This window comes from Mandrillus leucophaeus, unplaced genomic scaffold (genome assembly GCF_000951045.1).
Source record: "Mandrillus leucophaeus isolate KB7577 unplaced genomic scaffold, Mleu.le_1.0 Scaffold64, whole genome shotgun sequence".
Taxonomy (NCBI): domain Eukaryota; kingdom Metazoa; phylum Chordata; class Mammalia; order Primates; family Cercopithecidae; genus Mandrillus; species Mandrillus leucophaeus.
In genome coordinates this window covers 3,961,691-3,985,622 of record NW_012106919.1, presented here as the reverse complement: position 1 = coordinate 3,985,622, position 23,932 = coordinate 3,961,691, and the positions used below count along the sequence as shown (strand labels likewise).

General features: G+C 40.0%; 1 protein-coding gene across 2 annotated transcripts in view; it reads left to right on the top strand.

Annotated features, from left to right (window-relative positions):
- The window catches only part of DENND2C (DENN/MADD domain containing 2C), a 73,975-nt gene that overhangs the window by 33,905 nt on the left and 16,138 nt on the right, over positions 1-23,932 (top strand). The window contains exons 4-14 of one of the 2 annotated variants that reach the window (XM_012000797.1): positions 71-207; positions 618-730; positions 1,667-1,837; positions 5,877-5,973; positions 11,943-11,987; positions 14,180-14,367; positions 18,302-18,411; positions 21,389-21,458; positions 22,001-22,078; positions 22,626-22,766; positions 23,236-23,384. In XM_012000797.1, coding sequence (XP_011856187.1) covers positions 71-207; positions 618-730; positions 1,667-1,837; positions 5,877-5,973; positions 11,943-11,987; positions 14,180-14,367; positions 18,302-18,411; positions 21,389-21,458; positions 22,001-22,078; positions 22,626-22,766; positions 23,236-23,384 — 1,299 coding nt within the window. The remainder of the gene's footprint in view (positions 1-70; positions 208-617; positions 731-1,666; positions 1,838-5,876; positions 5,974-11,942; positions 11,988-14,179; positions 14,368-18,301; positions 18,412-21,388; positions 21,459-22,000; positions 22,079-22,625; positions 22,767-23,235; positions 23,385-23,932) is intronic. The other variant, XR_001008312.1, reaches the window with a different exon arrangement.

The following is a 23,932-nucleotide window of genomic DNA, read 5'->3' as shown; positions in this document are numbered from 1 at the left end:
TAAATAAAAATTTTAAAAAATAAAGAGAGTTTTGAAAGATATAACTTTAAAATATATCTATTTTCTTAAGGAAATCCTTTGAATTTGAGGATATTCAGCACTTTCGAAATCGGAACACACAGACGATTCATGAAGAACTTGGAAAAAATTCTGGGTCAGCACTTTATTACACACAGTCTGAGGACAATATCTATGAAGATATCATATGTAGGTGTTGACAACTTTGCAATTAAATTTGATGATTATGTATTTGGTGAAGCCTTTAATTGTAGGATGGTATTTTCTTCTATAATCAAGCGTATATTGCCCTAGGTTTTTCTCTTTAGCATGGAAACCTTTGGTGTATAAATTATTTTATTCTGTAATGAATTTTACAACTAATGTGATAGACTGCTCAGCTCATAAGTAGATTTTTATAATATAGCATTTTGAGAATTCTTTTAGCTCTGTTGGACACATAAGTGGCTTTGTAAGCTTAAAGTGCTTTAACCCACATCCCTACAGCAATGTCGAATAAGAAAGCTGAACGTAGTTAGCTTTTTCTTTCTTTTGCTAGCTGTGGTTATCTTTGCATTTAGTTATGTTCATGTAAGCATTTTTTAAAATTATTTTTTAAGATCCCACCAAAGAAAATCCATATGAAGATATTCCAGTGCAGCCTTTACCTATGTGGAGATCCCCTTCAGCATGGAAGCTACCACCCGCTAAAAGTGCTTTTAAAGCGCCCAAGGTATAACCAAATAATTAATTGAAGAAAACATTAGAATCTTATTCATGGTATCTACAAAAAGATTAAGGGTGTTTAACTGGGGCCAGAACTAAGAGGCACTGAAATGTAAGGTTTAATGTTGGTGGTGGTTTTTTTGTTTTGTTTTGTTTTGTTTTTGGGATAGCATACAGCTTTTTTTTTTTTTTTTTTTTTTTTTTGGTGGTTGTTTTAACACCTCAAAAATAATTGAATATATATGCCTTTAGACAGCCATGAACTTTTCAGTTCACTTTAGTTCCCACTTTCCCTATTAATCTACGTCAACCTATGACCATTAAATTACCTTCCTAGTCCCTGAAAGCATGCAAGATGCCTAGAAGCAAAGGCTCCCTAGAGTTCATAAAAACTGTGAGCCATTGTTTTCTGGGAATTTGATTACCCTGTAGTGGAACTTTGGATTAGAAACCTGAGAAACATCTTTATAAATGGTGAGAAAGAAATTATGTTATCTTCATTTGAAATGATTTTAAATGAAAAACAGGATAAATGCGTTTCTGGAATAGCTTTGACTTTGTATGATAACACAGGGATTAACTAGATGATGCTGGCCAGGCGCAGTGGTTCACACCTATAATCCCAGAACTTTGGGAGGCCGAGGTGGGAGGAATGCTTGAGCCCAGGAGTTTGAGACCAGCCTGGGCAACCTGGTAAAACCCCATCTTTACAAAAAAAAAAAAAAAAAATTAGCCAGATGTGGTGACACGTGCCTGTAGTCCCAGCTGTTCAAGGGGCTGAGGTGGGGGGATCGCTTGAGCTCAGAGGTTGCGGCTGCAATGAGCCATGATCATGCCACTGAGTTCCAGCCTGGGTGACAGAGCAAGACCCCATCTCAAACAAACAAACAAACAACAACAACAGAACTAGGTGATCTTACCAGTACATCTTATCCTGTTTTAGCTCCCTCCCAAACCTCAATTCCTTCACCGGAAGACTATGGAAGTAAAGAACTCACAAGCTTATTTGCGGTCAAAGCTCACAAAAGATACCACTTTGCCAGTCACTTTAACGGAATGGAAGCTTTTCCGAGCTGGTGAAGTTGCAAACAGGAAAATGAAAAATCTTCCAAGGGTAAAGACTCCAGTGCTTTCATTCTTTGACTCTTACTTCAGCATTTCCATGAATGAGAATAAGTAAACTGTAGACTGGAATGAATAATAGGTTAGAACTGACCTACTGGGATTAGAAGACTTGGAAGGCAGCGTTACGTTTTAAATTTTTGCTCATGCTAGAAAAGTGCATGAATGGCTTTTGCCAGAGTTTCATTATGGATTTGTAAAATTGATTTAGATGGGGACTTCACTTCAGTTACTTTAGCTCTCATTAAAATCATCTGCCTATTTCAAGGAAGCACCAGAATCTTATATAAAAGGGCGTTCTCTCAGGATGGCTTCAGTGTCGTTCTAATTCACTCATTCATATCATTGCCAAAGTGAGTTCAGTTTTGTGCTTGAGTTTACAGATTTTCAGTAACGAAAAAGTATATGCCATTTATTTGGGGCAAAAATTTCCAAAGAAATAAACAAATCTATTACTTGGGAATAGAAATTATCAGCAATCATAATACGTAAATGACTTCTCCCTCAAGGGAGAAAAGGCGGTAAGTCTGTACATCATCTCTACTAGAAGCATTGCAACCAAAATGAAGAAATTGAGATTACTTGCAGATAGACATATATATTTTTTTTCTTACATGTTTACTTATTTTGTAGAGACAGAGTCTCGCTGTATTACCCAGGCTGGTCTTGAACTCCTGGCCTTAAGCGATCCTCTTGCCTTGACTCCCCAGAGTTCTGGGACTGCAGGTGTGAGCCACTACACCTGACTGATAGACATTTTCTTTTAGGAGAAATACTTAAGGAATTATATGAAAAATTTTTAAACTTTCTCTGTTACTTTGTTCTGCTGTAATGCAGGGTGTTATCAGGATTGTCAAAATACTATGCAAATATTCTACTGTAATGAAGAAATCAGATCACTTAAATATTATTCCTTCTTTAATCCCATCTGAATTAGCTATATATGTTCATTTAACATGTAATTTTTTTTTTTTTTTTGAGATGGAGTCTCGCTCTGTCGTCCAGGCTGCAGTGCAGTGGTGCAATCTCGGCTCACTGCAAGCTCCACCTCCTGGGTTCACGCCATTCTCCTGCCTCAACCTCCTGAGTAGCTGGGACTACAGACGCCCGCCACCATGCCTGGCTAACTTTTTTGTATTTTTAGTAGAGACGGGATTTCACTGTGTTAGCCAGGGTGGTCTCGATCTCCTGACCTCGTGATCCACCCACCTCGGCCTCCCAAAGTGCTGGGATTACAGGCTTGAGCCACTGCGCCCGGCCTAACATGTACTTTTTGTACCTGATTTTAACATTAAACAAAAGTCACATCTATTTCTTGGGTTAGTAACTGTTGATTGATTCCTTGGGAAATATTCTATTCCACAGTTTAATTCTTATGATCAGTTTTCTGCCCCTTCCTCTTTACTATGTGAAAAGTTAAAGACATAGAGGTCTTCTAAAGCTAAACTGGGCTGGGCATAGTGGCTCACGCCTGTAATGCCAGCACTTTGGGAGGCCAAGGCGGGCAGATCACGAGGTCAGGAGATCGAGACCATCCTGGTTAACACGGTGAAACCCCTTCTCTACTAAAAAATACAAAAAATTAGCTGGGCATGGTGGCAGGCGCCTGTACTCCCAGCTACTTGGGAGGCTGAGGCAGGAGAATGGCGTGAACCCGGGAGGCGGAGCTTGCAGTGAGCTGAGATCACACCACTGCACTCCAGCCTGGGCAACAGAGCAAGACTCTGTCTAAAAAAAAAAAAAAAAAAAAAAAAGAGCTAAACTGATCTTTCTTAGTGAAAAAAAAAACCAGTAACTGTTTATCTTTCTGTGTATGATGAGGAATATTTTTTTAAAAAGAGGCTTAAAGAACTGTCAGGCATCTTGCAGTAGCTCCGTCCTCCGGTAGATCATGTTGGCACAACAAAGCAGCCTCCGACATGGTCAAGAAACGACAAATTGTGTGTTCATAGGGAGAAGAATGCAAAAACCTTAAGGGACTGCGTTGAAGATGTGGTTCTTCTAATGGCATTAACAAATATTTAGGAATCATGGATTATAGAGTTTAATGAGACCCAGGGAGGCTTTACAGCACTTCTGATTTCATGCCTCAATATTTTATGTATTATGGATCTCAAGTACTCGAAGCTTTTTCTGTATCTGATGATAGGTGATATGATCTAACTTTTCCCTTTCTAATATTTTTCTGAAGGTTTTTGGAGATGTGAGGAGAAAAAAATGATTATGAATTTTTAATTGTCAGGCAGGAACAAGCCATGACAGCATTTCTACCCATGACCCTCCTTGGATTAAATCTTGTTAGGATGTCCCTTATGCAATACAAAGTTTGGCTTTGGAGTATCTTGTAGAACAACATTCCATAAGAAAGTCCATTTTCATTTATTTCCCCTTTAAGGCCTCCAGCTGTCCCTGGAAGGGAAACTGCCTCACAGTTTCACCTCACTGATCTAGTCCATTTGCCTCTTCCCCACTCTTCCGTTCCTTCCCTGCTGTGGAATCCTGTGTCGGATTCTTTGCTAGAGTACATTTCCTACTGCCTTTATTGTTTGTGTTGTGTGTACAGCAGTATGATTTCCATCATTTCTTAGGAAGAATATTCTACAGTATTTCTTGCAACTAGGAGGCTCTTCTTCCTAGCTCATGACAGAAATTTAAATTTATCACTTTATCGCATAGTTTTAGTACAGTTCTCTTTCCTTTATACTTGAATATACTTTTGATTCTACTTTTCAAATGCAAATTAACAATTATGCTATTTTGGGTCATTATGTAACCCAAATATATATTTATTTCCATACATCTTTCCTATAGCTCTTAGTACTTTTTAATTTTAGATTCTCTTATTTGTTTTCTGTAATGGTGATATTTAAGAACATTGGCAATTTTTCACTTGCGTTGCAGCGATAAAAATCTTTAAGAGCACAAACTCATCCAAAAATGTGGTAATAATCTGTGTATTGGAAGCATGTGTTTCTTACATGGTTTTTTGGGGGTGGGTGGTTGGCAGGGGACGGTGGTTTGCACTGGACTGATTCACTGCCTGTTGATTGCCAGGATGGCTAGAGAAACAAGGACAAAAGAGAATACAAGAGCATTTTTCTCGGGGAACTTTATTGGTTGTTATCATATATAATGTTCCTAACAATTGTAATTCTGGGCATTAAGTATGTTAAATCAGGATTGATACTTAAGAAAAGCTTGGAATTTTAAGAAAAAAAGAGAAATATTTATAGAAAAACTAATCAATTCCTCCTTTTTAAAGTACCTGTTGATCAGCTCTGAATCTCCTCTTTTTTACCACATTCTGTGTGTGTCTCCTGTCTCTCTTACACACACATATCTCTCCCAGCAGCAAAGAAAACTTTCTAATGAGTAATACTTATGAAATGGAGAGAAGCAATTATATAACAATTTAAAAATAAATGGTCTGGATTTTACTTGCTTGAGAAATAGATTGATGAGTGGAAGAAAAAACATAGTTTTTGTATTTCAGTATATTTGGGTCTCGTAATTTTATGACATATTTCTGAAATAAATGATAATGTTAGTACTCTTAGAATATTCCCTTTGACAGAAGCTTTCTAAGTATGTTTATCCGCTCCTTGGGAAGAATTTCTGGGAGCAGAAATAACTATGCCTCCCCTTGCCTTTTAGATAAATGAGTGTTCCACTTCCTACTCCAGGCAAGTGAGAACTTGAGTTTAATAGTAGAGGCTTGATCACTATACAAAGGGCAATAGCCACATTTCCTGCATGTTGTGACATGGAGTGACAAGGAATCTAAAAGCCTGTGCTGGGTTCATACGACATCCTTTCCCATTTTCTTTCCCCATGTTATGTGGACTTGGTATTAGAACAACATATCATCTAATTAAAGGTCATCATTTTAAATCCAAAATTCAAAAAGGTAAAGGTTTCTATTTATAAAATAGGTCTTTTCTCTGAATAAGAATCCTTAATAGATTAATATCATCAAACTGTGAAACTTTTGGGTGTTGATCTTAATTTGTATTTTTCTGGTCTTTTTTCAGCTTGTATTGAAAATAGATGACATATTTGAATCTAAAAGAGGGAAGAAGAAGGTAAAGTTACATTCTTACACTGGAAAGGAATTACCTCCAACAAAAGGTAAGAATTGTTTTCTGTTTCAGCTATCCTGTAGCTGTCAGGATATAAGAGGAGAATCACCATATAACTTAATGTTTGATATGTATTAAAAATTTTGGCTTAACTTTCCTGTTATCCCACTTAAGCATAAACTTCTTTAAGGGATTGTTTCTCAAATCCATTTTATTTAATTCTGTGCCAAGTAATAACTATTGGATGAACAAATAAAAAATGCAAAAATAATCATAAACCAATGATACTAATTTTCATAGACAAATTGAATCACTATTTTGTAGTCCTACTTTGATTTATAATCATTTATCAGTATAGACTTTTGTTGTAGGTATGAAAACATTAGTCTTGTATAGACTGAAGGTATGTGGTACTCAACTTGTAGTCATTTAATAAGTTTTATCCTGGCCAGGCATGGTGGCTCACGCCTGTAATCCCAGCACTTTGGGAGGCCGAGGCAGGCAGATCACAAGGTCAGGAGTTCGAGACCAGCCTGACCAACATGGAGAAACCCCGTCTCTACTAAGAATACAAAAATTAACTGGGCGTGGTGGCGCGCACCCATAATCCCAGCTACTCAGGAGACTGAAGCAGAAGAATCACTTGAACCCAGGAGGCGGAGGTTGCAGTGAGCTGAGATCATGCCACTGTGCTCTAGCCTGGGCAACAGAGCGAGACTCCATCTCAAAAAAAAAAAAAAGTTTTATCCTTCAGATGCCTAGATAAAATTTATATTGTTAACTAAGAAATTGTCAATATTTATAATAAATCATTAGAACTTTCTTAAAAACTTATGCAAGATTCTTAACTTGGTTGTCTGGGAATATGGTTTGGCTGTGTCCCCACACAAATTTCAACTTGAATTGTATCTCCCAGAATTCCCACATGTTGTGGGAGGGACCTAGGGGGAGGTAATTGAATCATGGGGGCCAGTCTTTCCCATGTTATTCTCGTGATAGTGAATAAGTCTCACAAGAACTGATGGGTTTATCAGTGGTTTCTGCATTTGCTTCTTCTGATTTTCTCTTGCTGCCACCACGTAAGAAGTGCCTTTTGCCTCCCACCATGATTCTGAGGCCTCCCTAACCATATGGAACAGTAAGTCAAGTTCAGCCTCTTTGTTTCCCAGTCTTGGATATGCCTTTTTTTTTGAGATGGAGGTTTGCTCTTGCTGCCCAGGCTGGAGTGCAATGGCGTGATCTCAGCTCAGTGCAACTTCCATCTCCCAGGTTCAAGCGATTCTCAGCCTCAGCCTCAGCCTCCCAAGTAGCTGGGATTACAAGCGTCCACTACCATGCCTGGCTAATTTTTTGTGTTTTTAGTAGAGACGGGGTTTCATCATGTTGGCCAGGCCGATCTCAAACTCCTGACCTCAAGTGATCCACCGCCTCAGCCTCCCAAAGTGCTGGGGTTAGAGACGTGAAGCACTGTGCCTGGCCTTGGGTGTGTCTTTATTAGCAGCATGAAAATGGACTAACACATCTGGCAAATATGTAGAATTTAGCAATTTTTGTTTATAAGTTCCTTAGAAACAACAGCTAAGTCATAGCAAAGGAGACTATTTCTTCTTTTTGCAGACTTTTAAAGATAGAATTTTCTTTTCTTTTTTTTTTCTTTTTGATACAGAGTCTCTCACTCTGTCACCCAGGCCAGAGTGCAGTGGTGTAATTTCAGCTCACTACAACCTCTGCCTTCTGGATTCAAGTGATTCTCCTGCCTCTTCCTCCTGAGGAGCTTGGGATTACAGGCGCATGGCACCACACCCAGCTAATTTTTTCTAAGTTGAGATGGGATTTTACCATATTTGGCCAGGCTGATCTTGAGCTCCTGACCTCAAATGATCCACCTCCCTGGCCCTCCCAAAGTGCTAGGATTACAAGCATGAGCCACCACACCTGGCCAGAATTTTCTTTTTTTTTCTTTTGCTGCTGCTTTTTGTTTTTTGAGACAGTCTTGCTCTGTCTCCCAGGCTGGAGTCCAGTGGCGCAATCTCAGCTCACTGCAAGCTCCGCCTCTCAGGTTCACGCCATTCTCCTGCCTCAGCCTCCCGAGTAGCTGGGATTACAGGTGCTCACCACCACGCCCGGCTAATTTTTTGTATTTTTAGTAGAGACGGGGTTTCACCGTGTTAGCCAGGATGGTCTTGATCTCCTGACCTCGTGATGCGCCCGCCTCGGCCTCCCAAAGTGCTGGGATTACAGGCGTGAGCCACTGCGCCCAGGTATCTCTAAGTAGGTTATTACCGAGCCCTTAATTTATTTGTAGTCTATGCCTTATGGATTAGGAACATTCTAGTAAATTTGGCTCTACGACAAGTTTTTGAAGAGCCAGTTTTTTGACTGTATTAATGTTGAAAAGAACAAAAAATCCTCCAACTTCTAGCCAACTTCTGCTGTCCAAAACAAAAGTAAAGAAAAAAGGAGCAGCCTCTACATTGTAACCCTTCACTTATGGCTCAAATAAAATAAGCATTTACCTTTCCCTACCTCTGACCAACTCCTCCAGTGCACCAGAGAAATTTCTCTCATGCCTGAGGATCTCCTGCCTTTATCATCACAGTTCTCAGATTTTCATTTTCTTTCTTAAGCTTTTGTCTGTATATCAACAATGCCTAATACAATAGATAATTATATTTACCTACTCTGAAGTCCCTGCTAGAGTTTACTGAATATATTCCAACCTGAATATTTGTTGATTTTTTTTTTTCTTTTCTGAGACAGAGTCTCACTCTGTGACACAGGCAGGGGTGCAGTGATGCAAACATGGCTCACTGTAGCCTCAACCTCCTGGGTTCCAGCTTTCCTCCCACCAGAGCCTCCTGAGTAGCTGGGATCACAGGCTCATGCCCACCACACCCAGCTAATTTTTAATTTTTTATAGAGACAAAATCTCACTATGTTGCCCAGATTGGTCTTGAATTCCTGGGCTCAAACGATCCTTCTGCCTCGGCCTCCCAAAGTGCTGGGATTATAGGCATGAGCCACCATACCTGGCCCTAAATATTTCTTAACTTTCAGTTTTCACGTATTACAAAAGGACTTACCAGCCTTCATCAATTCTGTCATTATAATTTTGTGTGTTGAAGTCTCATATTGAAAGTGGACTATCTGGTACTTTTTCGATCCCTGTGAATTCTCAGTAGATTTTTCTCTTGCCTCATTCATTGTCTTAGAATACAGGTCATCAAAACCCGTAGATGAGAATATATTAAGCCAATTAAGTGATCTTTTATAAGGACTTTTCTAGTTATATTGCCTTTTCTCCTTTTCTTCTCTCTTTTCTTTCTTTCCAAGCACTTCCTAAGTTTCTAAAAGGTACCTGGTCCTAAGACTATAGATAGGACCAGGAGCTCACAGTGTTCGTTTCTTCCTCTGAATAATATGTTATAGCCACACTATACTTTTTGTCATGGTGGTTAATTTTGAGTTATAAAACATATGTAATATGCAATATTTAAATAAGCGCTTTTTCTGTAACATCTCTTATGTGTCTTTCCCACCTAAGAATAGGCAACATTTATTTTAATGTTCTCTTATTCCTTATTATAAAATGAAAAGCCAGAGTTTTCCAAACTTCCCCCTTGCACACTTAGAAAATTTCATGTGCATGCAAATACATTTTCTACACAAATACTCTTACACTATTCAGGCTTTGTATGCCTTCCTTTTTTAAAAAGCTTAATTAATGTATTTCAGAGCTCTTTCAATATCAACACATAGAGATCCACATAGCTGTACTGTATTTCATTGCATAGAAGTAAAATAATTTTATTTAACTAGTAGACAGTTTAGTTGTTTCTAACATTTTATTTAACCTGTAGATATTTAAAAGTGTGTGTGTGTTTACATAAAAATCTTCAATGCTGCAAATGCGTCTTTTACTTATGTTTCTATATAAGACTATTTTTGTAGAATAAGTTCCTAGAAGTGGGCTTAATCACAGAACATATGGATTTAAAATTTTGGCCAGGCATGGTGGCTCACACCTGTAACTCCAACAGTTTGGGAGGCTGAGGCGGGTGGATCACTTGACCCCAGGAGTTTGAGACCAGCCTGGGCAACATGACGAAATCCTGTCTCTACAAAAAATACAAAAATTAGCTGGGTGGCCAGGTGTGGTGGCTCACACCTATAATCCCAGCACTTTGGGAGGCCAAGGTGGGCAGATCACGAAGTCAGGAATTCGATACCAGCCTGACCAACATGGTGAAACCCCGTCTCTACTAAAAAATACAAAAATTAGCCAGGCATGGCGGCACACCCTGTAATCCCAGCTACTCAGGAAGCTGAGGCAGAGAATCACTTGAACCTGAAAGGCAGACTTTGCAGCGAGCCGAGATCGCGTTGTTACACTTCAGCCTGGATGACTGAGACTCTGTCTCAAAAAAAAAAAAATTAGATAGGTGTTGTTGCATGCAGCTGTAGTCTCAGTTCCTAGGGAGGCTGAGGTGAGAGGATTGCTTGAACCCGGGAGGTGGAGGTTGCAGTGAGCCAAGATTGTGCCACTGCACTCCAGCCTGGGCGACAGAGTGAGACTCCGTCTCAAAAAAAAAAAAAGAAATTAGCTGGGTGTGGTGGCACACGCCTATAGTCCCAGCCTACTCGGGTGGCTGAGCTAGGGGGGATCACTTGAGCCCAGGTGGCAGAGGTTGCAGTGAGCCAAGATTGTGCCACTGCATTCTAGCCTGTGCAGCAGAGTGAGACCCTGTCTCCAAAAAAAAAAAAAAAAATTTTAACTGCTGCCAAATTGTCCCACAAGCAGATTGTAACAGCTTATGTTTCTACAAACATCATTTGAAAATACCTCTTTCCCCATAATCTTCATCAATAAATACTATGCTTTATTAAAGCTTTTTATGGCAGTATCATGGTTGAAAATGTGTGTCTTGTTTATTGTTTTAATTTACATTTATTTCATTATGAATTTGGGCAATTTTCATGTTTATCAACAACTTACAAATCTTTTTCTATGAATTGCCTGTTCCCACCCTTTATTCCTTTTTTCTGTTGTGCTTTTTCTTCTTGATTTGTAACAATTTTTTGAACATTAAGAAACAGCCTTATATCTGCAATGTGTTTACAGATATTTTCCCAGTTTATCGTTCACTTTTTGAGTTTAATACTGACTTTTAAATTAGATACAAGTTTATATAATCAAACTTCACTTATGACTTCTAGGCCTTGTTTTTTTCTGATACATTTAAATGTTTTCCCTTTCTTTGCATTTCTATTTTGCTTTAACTTTTCAAACTTAATCTAGAAATGTTTCATTTATTTATTTTAAAAGCTGCTTTGTGTGTGTGTGTGTGTGTGTGTGTGTGTTGCCTGTGTGCTCAGAATTATACAGAACACTCCCTTGTGAAAACAAGATAGCCCCTTATCTCCAAAATACTTAAAATATGATTGGGGAAAATGAAAACAGTTCAAAGCATTGTGAGTACTATGAGAATCTGGAGTAAAGAAAAAATCAATATGGACTAGAAGTAGTTTAGAGGCATCATAGAAGAGGTAGGCTGACTTGGTAATATCTCTCTCCTAGTTCTCATGGTTTCATGTTGTTCTAAATTTATAGTCTGGTTGGTGTTTATATTCTTGGTTAGCTCTCTTGGTGTTTGCTTTTGATACTTTATTTGGAATATACAGACAACTATGTGGATATAGAAATAGAATCCACTCTGAACTAGACTTCTTAAAACTGGTCTGAAATGCAATTAGTTTCTAGAATTAGGGATGAGAGGGGAGCTGAGGAGTGAAGTAGGGTGTGGGAGGAAGATGTAGTAGAGGAGTTTCCTCTTTGAGCCTTTTACTCTCTTTTGATAACTATCCCAACCTGATACAACCAAGTGGTTTGGAGAAAGGCTCAGCAGCTTTATTATTCCTTACTCCAAGTCCCCAGGTTTGTGGGTTTACATTGTTCTCATCCTCATGTACTTCCTGCTGTTGGACAATACAAATGGAAACTCCTTCTCTCTTTTTCAGGTGAAACCAGTGGGAACGAAAGTGATGCCGAGTATCTGCCAAAGAGTGAGTGAGTCAATGGAGCTGCTCCTGTTCTTGTGATGATCATGGGTTAGGTGGAGTGGCACCTACCTTTGTGATTAAGCATGTTTTTCCCCACATGAAGTTCCATTTTGTAGGTGATTTCCTTATTTTCAGAACCTGTTGAGGTTTGGAGAATTAAACAGTCAGAATTAAACACTGTCAGATGTTTGACAGCATTTAAAGTCTCCCGTGGTGGAGTGAGGCTGAACAGTGTGGTTCTTATGATGGAGTATTCTTAGGGGAGCGGCAGAGAGCTGCATGTCCAGACATATATGCAGTAGTTTCCTGGCAGCCAAAACAGAGTGTGTGAATCATCCTCTGAGCAGTAAACATCTGATTTTTTTTTGAAACGGAGTCTCCCTCTGTCGCCCAGGCTGAAGTACAGTGGTATGAGCTCGGCTCACTGCAATCTGCTTCCTGGGTTCAGGCGATTCTCCTGCCTCAGCCTCCTGAGTAGCTGGGACTACAGGCACGCGCCACCACACCAAGCCAATTTTTGTATTTTTAGTAGAGATGGGGTTTCACCATGTTGGTCAGGCTGGTCTTGAACTCCTGACCTCATGATCCTCCCATGTCAGCCTCCCAAAGTGCTGGGATTACAGGCATGAACCACCACGCCCGGCCAAATATCTAATTTTTTTATAGCCATTCAAGTGTAATTATTTAAGTAACTTTGATACCTCTGACATTGAAAAAGGAAACATCTATTTGTTATTTATAGGCATTTATATTCCAGATTATTGTGCTGTTTACTTTCTAGTAGAATATAGAATGCATCATGCTTTTTTGACTCTATTTGTCCAAGCACTTCATGGTGCCTTCATCCTTCATCTAATGATGATGTTATCTAGTTATCACAGCAAGTTATCTACTTTCTATTTAAGCGACTGACATACTAAGCCGTGTAAAAAGTAGAAGACGTACATTATCAAAGCTGAGTACAGGGCAGTTCCACTTCCAATCTGACACCCTAATTTTATGATTAATAGTCTTGTGCTTCCTCCACTGGCCTGAATTGCTTCAGGTGTTTGATTCTGTACCCTGACTGAAGGTGAAATTTAATAATCATCAGGTTCAGTCTAGATGTGTAAAGATGACTAATTTAGGGCTGTTACTACTGAGAAACAGGACCTAAAATTTTCTTGACTTGAACTCAGCCCTTTGACATAAGTAATGTTTTGCCTAGAGCACTGAATGTACTGGATAATTCTGGGGAGCCATTCCCGGATGCAGTTTTTAAAATGTTCTTAATATTTTGATCTATAGTATAATTTCTTTTGGGACAGAATGCATTATATCAAAAAGAAAGGAAAGACAATTAGAGGTTGAGTCTATCAGTGGCTCAGAATGACACATAAGCAAATCACTGGGACATGTAGACTATTCTGCAAGTCCACAGTTTCCTTCAGTGGGGACCACCCTAGATTGCTCAAAATTTAGAGATAAATGAGAATAGAGGATAGGTGCTATCCAGTTTTGATTGATATTGCTATGACTGTTTAAATAGTATGCTTCCATAATTTTATTATTTTGAGAAAGTCTGCTGATGGATATCTTCTTCCACTTAATATTTTTCTCTTGCGTCTAGCACCATTTACTGATACAAGCATATATTCATTGTTAGTAATATATGGCAAGGAGGGAAGGGAACTGGACAGTTTCTTCAATGTGAGGATAATTTTTGTGTTAATTTATCAAACTCACCCCTTTCTGTACTTAGGACTCAATTATTTTATCAAATCTCTGCCCCCTGCCCCCTGCCCCCTGCCACCTGGCACCCTGTGATTTCATGGCATTCCCAGCAGTAGCATCTGTTGTCAGTCTAGCACTTTTTTTTTTGTGACATTTTCCATGTGTGCTGGTGTGATGCCATGAAAGATGGGATAGCATAGATTATTTGTTGGGACATACATAAGTATTGGTTGGTACATGGAATGTCAGTCCCATTGCTGGCCAGAAGTGAAATGAGGCCCCTGTGCACTTGTGAGGGTCTGCACCTATTCCCCCTAGTATGTCACAGCCCTAACAGATATGTCTATGCGTCAGATACTGGTTATTCAACATTCATTCCGCAGTGACTGTGTGAAGATTAATCCTGTGTGGGTCATGACCTCTGGTGCTGGAAGGAAGGTAGGGCTACAGAGAGAAAACATTGCTCCATGATTTCATTACAGATCGCCATAAACGCTTAGCACAACTGCAACAGTCTTCCAAGAGGAATCCTCACTACCAGACCTTGGAGCGGGATCTTATTGAATTACAGGAGCAGCAGCTGTTTGAACTTTTTGTGGTGGTGTCTCTACAGAAGAAACCATCAGGAATAAACTGTATTCCCCAGGTCATACAACAATTCCCCGGCAAGGTAGGTACAAGGAGGCCAAGAGGCATTCAGGAATGTTCCTGTGTCTCTGTGTACATTTATTTCCTGTCCCCTTGGTTTTTGTTATCTCAGCCAGTTTTTACCAGTACTTGTGGTAGGATCTGGTGGCTTTGAAAACATCTTATGTTAGGCAGGAGCTGCAACCCAGCAAAACAAAGCAAAACAAAACAACTCATTTTCCTAGTTTTTTAAATTTTTGGCTCTGCCATTTAATAATCTTTAATAAGTTACAAAACCTTAGTTTTCTCATCCTTAAGGAGGGGAATAATAAATGTGACAGAATAGGGTAGTGGTTTAGAGCACGTACTCTGTGCAAAAGCTCTGCATTTCCCACTTATTAGTTCTGTGACTTTAAGAAGTTACTTTTCTTTCTCTCTCTTTTTTTTTTTTTTTTGAGACAGAGTCTCGCTTTGTTGCCCAGGCTGGAGTGCAGTGGTGCATTTTCGGCTCACTGCAGCCCTGCAACCTCCACCTCCCAGGTTCAAGCCTCCTGAGTAGCTGGGACTACAGGCATGTGCCACCACGTGCAGCTAATTTTTATATTTTTAGTAGAGACAGGATTTCACCATGTTGGCCAGAGTGATCTCGAACTCCTGACCTCAAGTGATTCGCCCGCATTGGCCTCCCAAAGTGCTGGGATTACAGGCGTGAGCCACCATATTGTGTCTTCGTTGTTTAATTTGTAGAATGGGGGTAATCACAATAGTATCTACCCCTCTGAGTCATAGTGAGGATTAAATAATTTATATAAGGCACTTAGAACAGTGTCTGGCATATAGTAAGCTCAATATGATGTTATCCATTATTAGTAAGGATTTAGTGAGATAATGTATATAAAGTGCTTAATGCCATCCCTGGCACATAGTAGGTACTTGATAAATGGTAGGTATTAATTTTTGGTAGCCATTATTATTAACAATAATATTTGATTTCTCTACCTTTTTAAAAATAAAATCATTCATTCATTCAAATATTTTAAAAATACCTAATATTTGCCAGGATTAGATGATGGGAGTACTACTGAAAAAGATCTTAGTCTCTGGTTCACAGAGCTTATTGAGCCTGTGAACCAGTTAAGCCCACAGACATGGTTGGGTTTCTTTTGCTTTGGATAGTGTTTGTGTAAAAGTAACAACAATAATTTTTGTTGCCAACATTTAACAATCAAATTTCACATACAAATCTGTATTTCTGCCTTTTCCTGAAAAACTGGAAAGAATGCCAACACAGCCTGCATTCCTAAGTGTCAGGAATGGGTTGAAGCTTAATAAGGAGCAGGACTTCAGAGCAGGTGACCAGTGTAGTTACATAAGGCCGTCGTCACTCAGAAGGGCCCTGCGTGTAGGGTTTAATGATCTGCAGTCACCATCTTGAAATGCTAAATAATTTTAGCTTTGAATTTGTGTTTGTAAATGAAGTCTGATAGGAAAATTGGGCATGTGCCAAGGTCTTAAAGCCTGAGTTCATGCATGGTGTCACCTTCTGCTGCTTCCCTAGGATGAGTTCTCTTGTCCTGTTCTCCACTGCCCGATTCCCTGGGTCCTTTCTACCTCTACTCAGTGACTACTGCCACCTTCTCCCCCCGGCTGGGCACAGGCATTGGGAGGTTAGGATCAGGCCAGCATTGCTCTGCAGCATCTCCAGGCAAGGCATGGGGAAGCTTTCCCAGGCCTGGGCTGGTCGTGGGTGACTTTTTGGGGGTTGCTCAACTGCTGTGGGTTGGAATGGTGGCCCCCATGGGAAGGGGAGATGCCTGGCTTAACTTCCCAACCCCCAGTCGAAACACAGAGTCTCAATTCTGCAGCTACCCGGAGAGGAAACCCAGTACCTCATGGGCCACTTGTGTACCAAATTGCAGACTGCAGCACCTGGGTGTCTGTGAGAGTCTACACTCATCCCCCAGGATCCTCATGCCTAAGGGAGTGTGACGTTAAATAGCAAATAAAAACTCCATTAGAGAGGCCACAGAAGAAAAGATGTTTTGTGTTTAATTTTTTCTGCTTTTTGGACAAGAAGCTCCACATTTTCATTTTGCATTATGCTGTCTGAATTATGTAGTTTTCCTTAGTAAGGAGTGATCCCTTTAATAGGGACATTTACTCACTCTCCTGCTTATTACTTGGACCACTTCTCTCATTTCAGTTACCTGCTTGGCCACTTTAGGACTTTTGGGTTTATAACCCTGAGTTACATGTTTCACTAAAAAAGCTGATGAAGTACAACTGTACTGGAATCTAAGAGGCGTTTCCTGCATGGATTCTCATTTTCAAAAAGTCCTCAAAAATATCCCTACAGTAAATAATCAGTAAGTTTAATTTCTCATAAAATTTCTCAGTGTAGCCTGAAAGTACAATGTCACAGCACTGTTAAGTGACCCAGAATGGCTACATAGTTTGGATTTTTAAGAAATTAAAGGGGCCGTGCACAGTGGCACCTGCTTATAATCCCAGCTAGTTGACCAGCTGAAACAGGAGGATCACTGGAGCACAGGAGTTTGAGGCCAGCCTGGGCAACATAGCAAGACCTCCTCCTCAACAACAACAAAAAAGAAATTAAAGGGGAGGTCATTTTTACTAGTTATCTGAAGGCAATATGGTAATTAGACTTCAGGGCTTGTTTTTATAGAGGACAGGTCATACTAATTTCTAAATGTCTGGTTTACTGAAATTTAGACTGTCACATAGGTACAGTACCAGATTTATGCAAAAGGATCTTCTATGCTAAAATTTTACAAGAAGTTGCAAACCAGCAATTAGGTAGCAAAGATTCTATGCTAAAGGAAATGATTATATATGGGGTGGATTCTCAAAATAGTGTCTCTTATTTTTTCTTTCTTTTTTTTTTTTTTTTGAGATGGAGTCTCGCTCTGTCACCCAGGCTGGAGTGCAGTGGCCAGATATCAGCCCCCTGCAAGCTCCGCCTCCCGGGTTTACGCCATTCTCCTGCCTCAGCCTCCCAAGTAGCTGGGACTATAGGCGCCCACCACCACGCCCGGCTAGTTTTTTGTATTTTTTTAGTAGAGACGGGGTTTCACCGTGTTAGCCAGGATGGTCTCGATCTCCTGACCTTGTGATCCACCTGTCTCGGTCTCCCAAAGTGCTGGGATTACAGGCTTGAGCCACCGCACCCGGCCTATTTTTTCTTTTTTCGAGACAGGTTTCTCTCTGTCACTCAAGCTGGAGTGCAATGGCGCAATCACAGCTCACTGCAGCCTCATCCTCCTAGGCTCAAGAGATCCTCCCACTTCTCAGCCTCCTGAGTAGCTGGGACTACAGGCATGTGCCACCACACCCAGCTAACTTTTGTATTTTTTGTAGAGATGGGGTTTCACCATGTTGCCCAGGCTGGTCTCCAACTCCTGAGCTCAAGTGATACGCCCACCTTGGGCTCCCAAGGTGCTGAGATTACAGGCATGAGCCGTTGCATCTGGCCGTATCTTTTCTAAATAATATTCATCTACCATTTCAAAGCTTCTTTGATCATTGATTGGACAGTGTGTTGAGCTGACTAGGTTTTTGTTCTCAGTACATTGAAGAATGAATTTTTATCTTATGTCCCACGGTTCATAAAAATACTGGGTTCCCATTAGTTTGTGAATCCTGAATTAAGATATTTCCTCTTGATAGGAAACTTTTCACTAATCTCTCTTACAGTAGATGCTGAGATATCCACAGGTACCATTTCTCAGTAAAAATGGGATTCTTTGTTCTCAGTTCATCTTCAGTGATTTCCAGAATTGACTTTTTAATTTTGTTAAGCAGTACAAAACCATGCTGAGGCTTATCACTAACTGCCCAGGCTTATCAGCGACCTTTTTTCCTGAGATGAGACTGAGTTTTTTATTTCTATTCCCCACTTACATAGTATAATTCAAGTCATCTATTTTGAGGGTGTTTGAGGGTGTTATCTTTTTCAGGACGATCATGGCTATAAGCAGTCCAAAGACACGGAAGAGAGGCTTAAAGTTATCCCAAAATTTTGTTTTCCTGATTCAAAGGACTGGATGCCAACCTCAGAACTCAAGAGGTAAATGGGCGAATTTATCTAATTTATATTCATTAGAACTGCAAAAATAAATCAGAGTATTTGAGAAATGAGTAGAGCCATTAGTGAAGCTATGTGAATACTGTGGCAAGTCAAGGATGTGGTGGGAGGAAAGGAAGAAGCAGTATTAGAACATTTCCTATGTGGGGCTTAAAAAAAGAAAAACATGGAATAATTTCAGTGTCAAAAGGAAAACAAATTTGAGAGTCACTTCGAGGTTGCCAGTTCAACAGCAACAACAACAAAAAGTTCTATTTTACGTGCAATCAAAAATGCTCCCAAGTGTACAGAAAGGAAAAAAGACTTGGATTTTGAGACTCAACCTAGAAACAGAGATAAAACAGAGCAAGGTCTTCATCTTCATTTTCTTTCTCCTTCAAATTAACAGAAGAATCCACAGCCCAGCTTTTATGTTCCCCTGTGGAACCTGTACAAAAGGAGGCTCCAGTTTGGGAAGTGTAGTATATTAGGAAAGGAAGTATTAAAGAATTTCTTCCAGGTATCTAGAGGAAATTGCTATTTTTAATTAATGAACTGTCATAATCTCTGAATTCTGCTTGTAAATATTAATAGATGCCTGCTTTGTTCAAAACTGTAATTATTGATGATGCCATTTAGTTTGAAAAGCTTGATTTGTTGAACCATATCACATGGTAATGACCTTCTGGATAATAGCCTCAGCTGTTGCTTAAATAGCTCTGCACTTCAGCTTCGCATTGCCTCCAGACTAAGCTACTGTCTCTCATAAGCAGTTTAGCCTGATTGACACTGTCATCTCTCAGCCATCACTGTTGATGCTCTTGTGTTGTCAGTTGCACTGCTACCTTTATAAACAGCGCCTTTCATATTGACCTGGCTGCTCTGTGGCTGGTTTTCCCCCACAACGAGTTATATATGTTTATTCTAGAGTATTTGGGAAATACAGAAGAGTAAATAAAAAGCAGAAATTGCAGATCACTGGCAATCTGGTTACCCAAAGGTAATCACTGTAAATATTTTGTCATATTCCCTTCCAATCTTTATTTTTAGCCAAATACAGATATGTATATATTGTTCAAGTTTGGATTTAGGCCAGGTGCAGTGGTTCACACCTGTAATCCTAGCACTTTGGGAGGCTAAGGTGGGAGGGTCACTTGAGGCCAGGTTTGAGACCATCCTGGGCAGCATAGTAAGTCCCTGTCTCTACAGAAAATACCAAAAAGCTAGACAGACATGGTGGTGTGCAGTTGTTACTCCGGAGGCTGAGGCAGGAGGACCACTTGAGCCCAGGAGTTCAAGGTTGCAATGAGTTATGATTATGCCATAGTACTCCAGCCTGGGCAACAGAGCAAGACCCTGTCCAAAAAAAAAAAAAAAAAGGAATGGAGGGAGGGAGGGAGGGAGGAAGGAAGGAAGGAAGGAAGATAATAAATATGTCTTCAGAAAATTAAGTTCTATTCAGTGAGACCCAGTCTCTTAAAAAAAAAATTGGACTTTGCCGGGTGCTGTGGCTCACGCCTGTAATCCTAGCATTTTGGGAGGCCGAGGCGGGAGGATCACCTGAGGTCAGGAGTTCAAGACCAGCCTGGCCAACATGGTGAAACCCCATCTCTACTAAAAATAAAAAATTAGCTGAGTGTGGTGGCACATGCCTGTAGTCCCAGCTACTCAGGAGGCTGAAGTGGGAGAATCGCTTGAACCCGGGAGGTGGAGGTTGTAGTGAGTGGAGATGGCGCCACTGTACTTCAGCCTGAGTGACAGAGTGATACTCTGTCTCAGAAAAAAAAAAGCGGGGGACTTATTTGATTATCGAGTCTGAGTTTCTTTCTTGGGCATATTTAGGTTTTCATTTGTAAATTATTAACGCATATCTTTTGCCCATGTTTCTAATGAGGAGTTGATATTTTCCTAATAATTTTTATATATTAAGGATATAATCCTTTGCCTATCACTGCTCTATACAGCCTCTCAGAACTAAAGAGAAGAATTTGGAACTGGGAAATGACATATCAAAAGTCTTTGTAGCTTACCTGTTTGACTAAATTGGGGATTCAACAAAAGGAAAATAAGACCAGGCACAGTGGCTCATGTCTATAATCCTAGCACTTTGAGAGGCCGAGGCAGAAGGATTATTTGAACCCAGGTGTTTGAGACCAGCCCTGGCAAGATCATGAGACCTTATCTCTACACAAAATTAAAAGATTAGCAGGGCATGGTGGCACACATATGCAGTTCCAGCTACTTGGGAGGCTGAGGTGGGAGGATCACTTGAGCCTCAGGAGGTCAAGGCTACAGTGAGCTCTGTTTGCACCACTGCATTCCAGCCTGGGCAACAGAGTGAGACTGTCTTAAAAAATAAAAGTAAAATTTAGGCCGGGCATGTTGGCTCACGCCTGTAATCCCAGCACTTTGGGAGGCCGAGGCGGGCGGATCACAAGGTCAGGAGATTGAGACCATGGTGAAACCCTGTCTCTACTAAAAATACAAAAAATTAGCCGGGCGTGGTGGCGGGTGCCTGTAGTCCCAGCTACTTGGGAGGCTGAGGCAGGAGAATGGCATGAACCCGGGAGGCGGAGCTTGCAGTGAGCCGAGATCGCGCCACTGCACTCCAGCCAGTGGGACAGAGTGAGACTCCGTCTCAAAAAAACAAAAAACAAAAAACAAAAAATAAATAAATAAATAAAATTTAAATGAAAATAAGCCTGATTAATACCTAGAGTGGATGAATAAGAAAACAAAAGGAACCAGCATCAACAGCTTATCCCATACCTATTCTCTCACTCCAGTACAAGGCAAGATATTCTTAAGGCCTGGGCATTCATTCCTTAGGAGGAATGTGACTTGCAATGAATGTAATATTATGCCTCCTCTTAGATCACAAAATGACTACTGTTGGACTCTAGTTTTCAATTGTTTGTTCCATGGAGAATGCCGTAAGTGGTTGTTTGGATCCTAAACTAACTATTGGCTCTTTTTTCAGTGAAACATTCTCCTTTGTCTTGACTGGTGAAGATGGAAGCCGGTGGTTTGGTTACTGTAAGAAGCTCTTGGTAAGTATCAGATCTGTGTTACTTACCAGGACAGGGTTGGTCAAGGAACAACTGAGTCAGAGTAGGAACTTCAGAAGCCCTATCTCTAGATGAGTTTGAGGGATGCTCAATGACCTGTGTATTAAGGAAGCTGTATTAGCGTTAAACAGCAAGAGCAAGGTGGGGGTTAACCATGGAGTGTTCTAGAAAAGAAGGGGTATGGATTTATTTTATTTGTTTATAATAGAGAAAGTAACTGATGACATAGTGGCTGAATCTCATCTGGATATATTTGGAATAGAGTACAATGAGCTACTCGAAGGAGCTCTGAGTTACTCATCAACCATATTAGGGCTTTTTTCTTGCTTAGGTGGCTTCACTAAACCTAGAATAAATCATGCTATCATTTTTAGCACTTTTCACATCTTTTACTGTTCACTGAAGATGAGAGCCTTGGTTACTGCTCTGTACTAAAGAGTAGTAAAAGATAATTAATAGTCCAAATCAATATTAATAAAAACTTAACGCTGCTTGATTTTTTTGTTGTTGTGTTTATCTTTTAGCCAGGAGGCAAAGGAAAGCGACTCCCTGAGGTATACTGCATGGTTAGTCGCCTAGGCTGCTTCAATCTTTTTTCAAAGGTGAGTGGAGAATGAGCTGTATGAAAAATGGTGTCCTTTTTGATCTCGCAATGTTAAGTGGCATAGACTTTAACATACTACTTCAGAAAGGTTCCCTATTAGTAAAGTAGGAACCACATGCCTGAAGGCTTAAACTTACATCTCTAATCCATTTGCTGTTGCTATATCATCTTCATTTTGGTTTGCTAGAACTTTCAGCTTAAGGGAGAACATAGTCCAAAGCTTATCTTGTCTTGTGTCTTTCTTAGACCAAATTGCAGGATATCATTGCCACTGTCACCTTCCTTGCCCCTCCCTTAGTGAGCCAAAAAGGGGCTTCTCCTTTAAAAATATGTTGATTTATGTTAGTAACTTTTCTTCAGGGTATAATGATATCTCCCAAGAGATATGATGCTTATTTAACTTTTATTGATTGCAGAAGCTTATCTGTCTTAAATTATATTTGGGTTATTTTAAAGTTTGTACACCAGGCTGGGCAGTTCCTGTAATAGCATTCTTTTATGTTTTTTAACTTAGTCCATAACAAAATAACGCTTTACATGTATAGATTCTGGATGAAGTAGAGAAGAGAAGAGAAATGTCTCCAGCCCTTGTTTACCCATTCATGCGAAGTGTCATAGAAGCTCCTTTCCCAGCTCCTGGACGCACCATCACAGTTAAGAGTTACCTCCCTGGGGCTGGAGATGAGGTAAGTTAGCTCATTTTGAAAAGATTTGATAGCCACTAAAAAGCAGGACTTATACTAGTAGGCAGTTTCCAGAGCCCAAGGGGATAGATTTCCCTTTTTTATAAACTGTAAAGGATATGTTTTATTTCCATAAAGCAATGGAGAAATATCCAGCTGATCTGTAACATAGTTCTTCCTAGACCCAGGACCTAGAGATTTTCTACCATACATAGACTGACTCCCTTTGTAATGACAATTTCAATGTGATAAATGAAGACTGTATGTACTGTTGTCAGAAGGAATAAAGGATCTTGATTTACAGAACAAAAATAAGCTGTTGGGTCCTGGCATTAGTATAGGAAGCTTCACAGACCTCGTGTAGCAGACCCTTCTTGAATTTAACTTATGTAAGAATAACAGGATCCATAGCGTTGGCACTAGGGATTGTTTTCCAACATTAGCTCACATGATTCAAATTCTTGCATTTCAGTCCATTGAACTCTGCCGACCACTAGATTCCCGATTGGAACATGTTGATTTTGAATGTCTCTTTAAGTGCCTGAGTGTGTGTCATCTCATCCGCGTCTGTGCCTCTCTCCTTTTGGAGCGTAGGGTAATCTTTGTTGCCAACAGCCTAAGGTAAGAAATAAGTGAAATATGTTACTTCACACTGGTGTTTTATTTGCTCCAAATTTTAAAATTGGAGCTTTTTTTATTATTATAGTTTAAGTTCTAGGGTACATGTGCACAACGGGCAGGTTTGTTACATATGTATGCATGTTGGTGTGCTGCACCCATTAATTCGTCATTTACATTAGGTATTTCTCCTAATGCTATCCCTCCCTCCCTCCCCCCACCCCACAACAGGTCCTGGTGTGTGATGTTCCCCACCCTGTGTCCAAGTGTTCTCATTGTTCAATTCCCACCTATGAGTGAGAACAAAAATTTGGGCATATTATTAAAATGTAGGATCAGTCTCTCAATTAGCTAGTGGTGTATAGTGGCATGGATAATTTCAAATGGTAAATCATCAAAAAGCCACTTGCATTAGGGTATACAAATGACTTTTTTGGGTTATAATAAATTTCCCTTTTAAATGCATTTTGCTTACCCTATTGTCAAAAGTCGGTAATACTTTTTTAAGTACACTAATTTTTCGCATGAGAAATTGTGGAGATGAGCTGGAT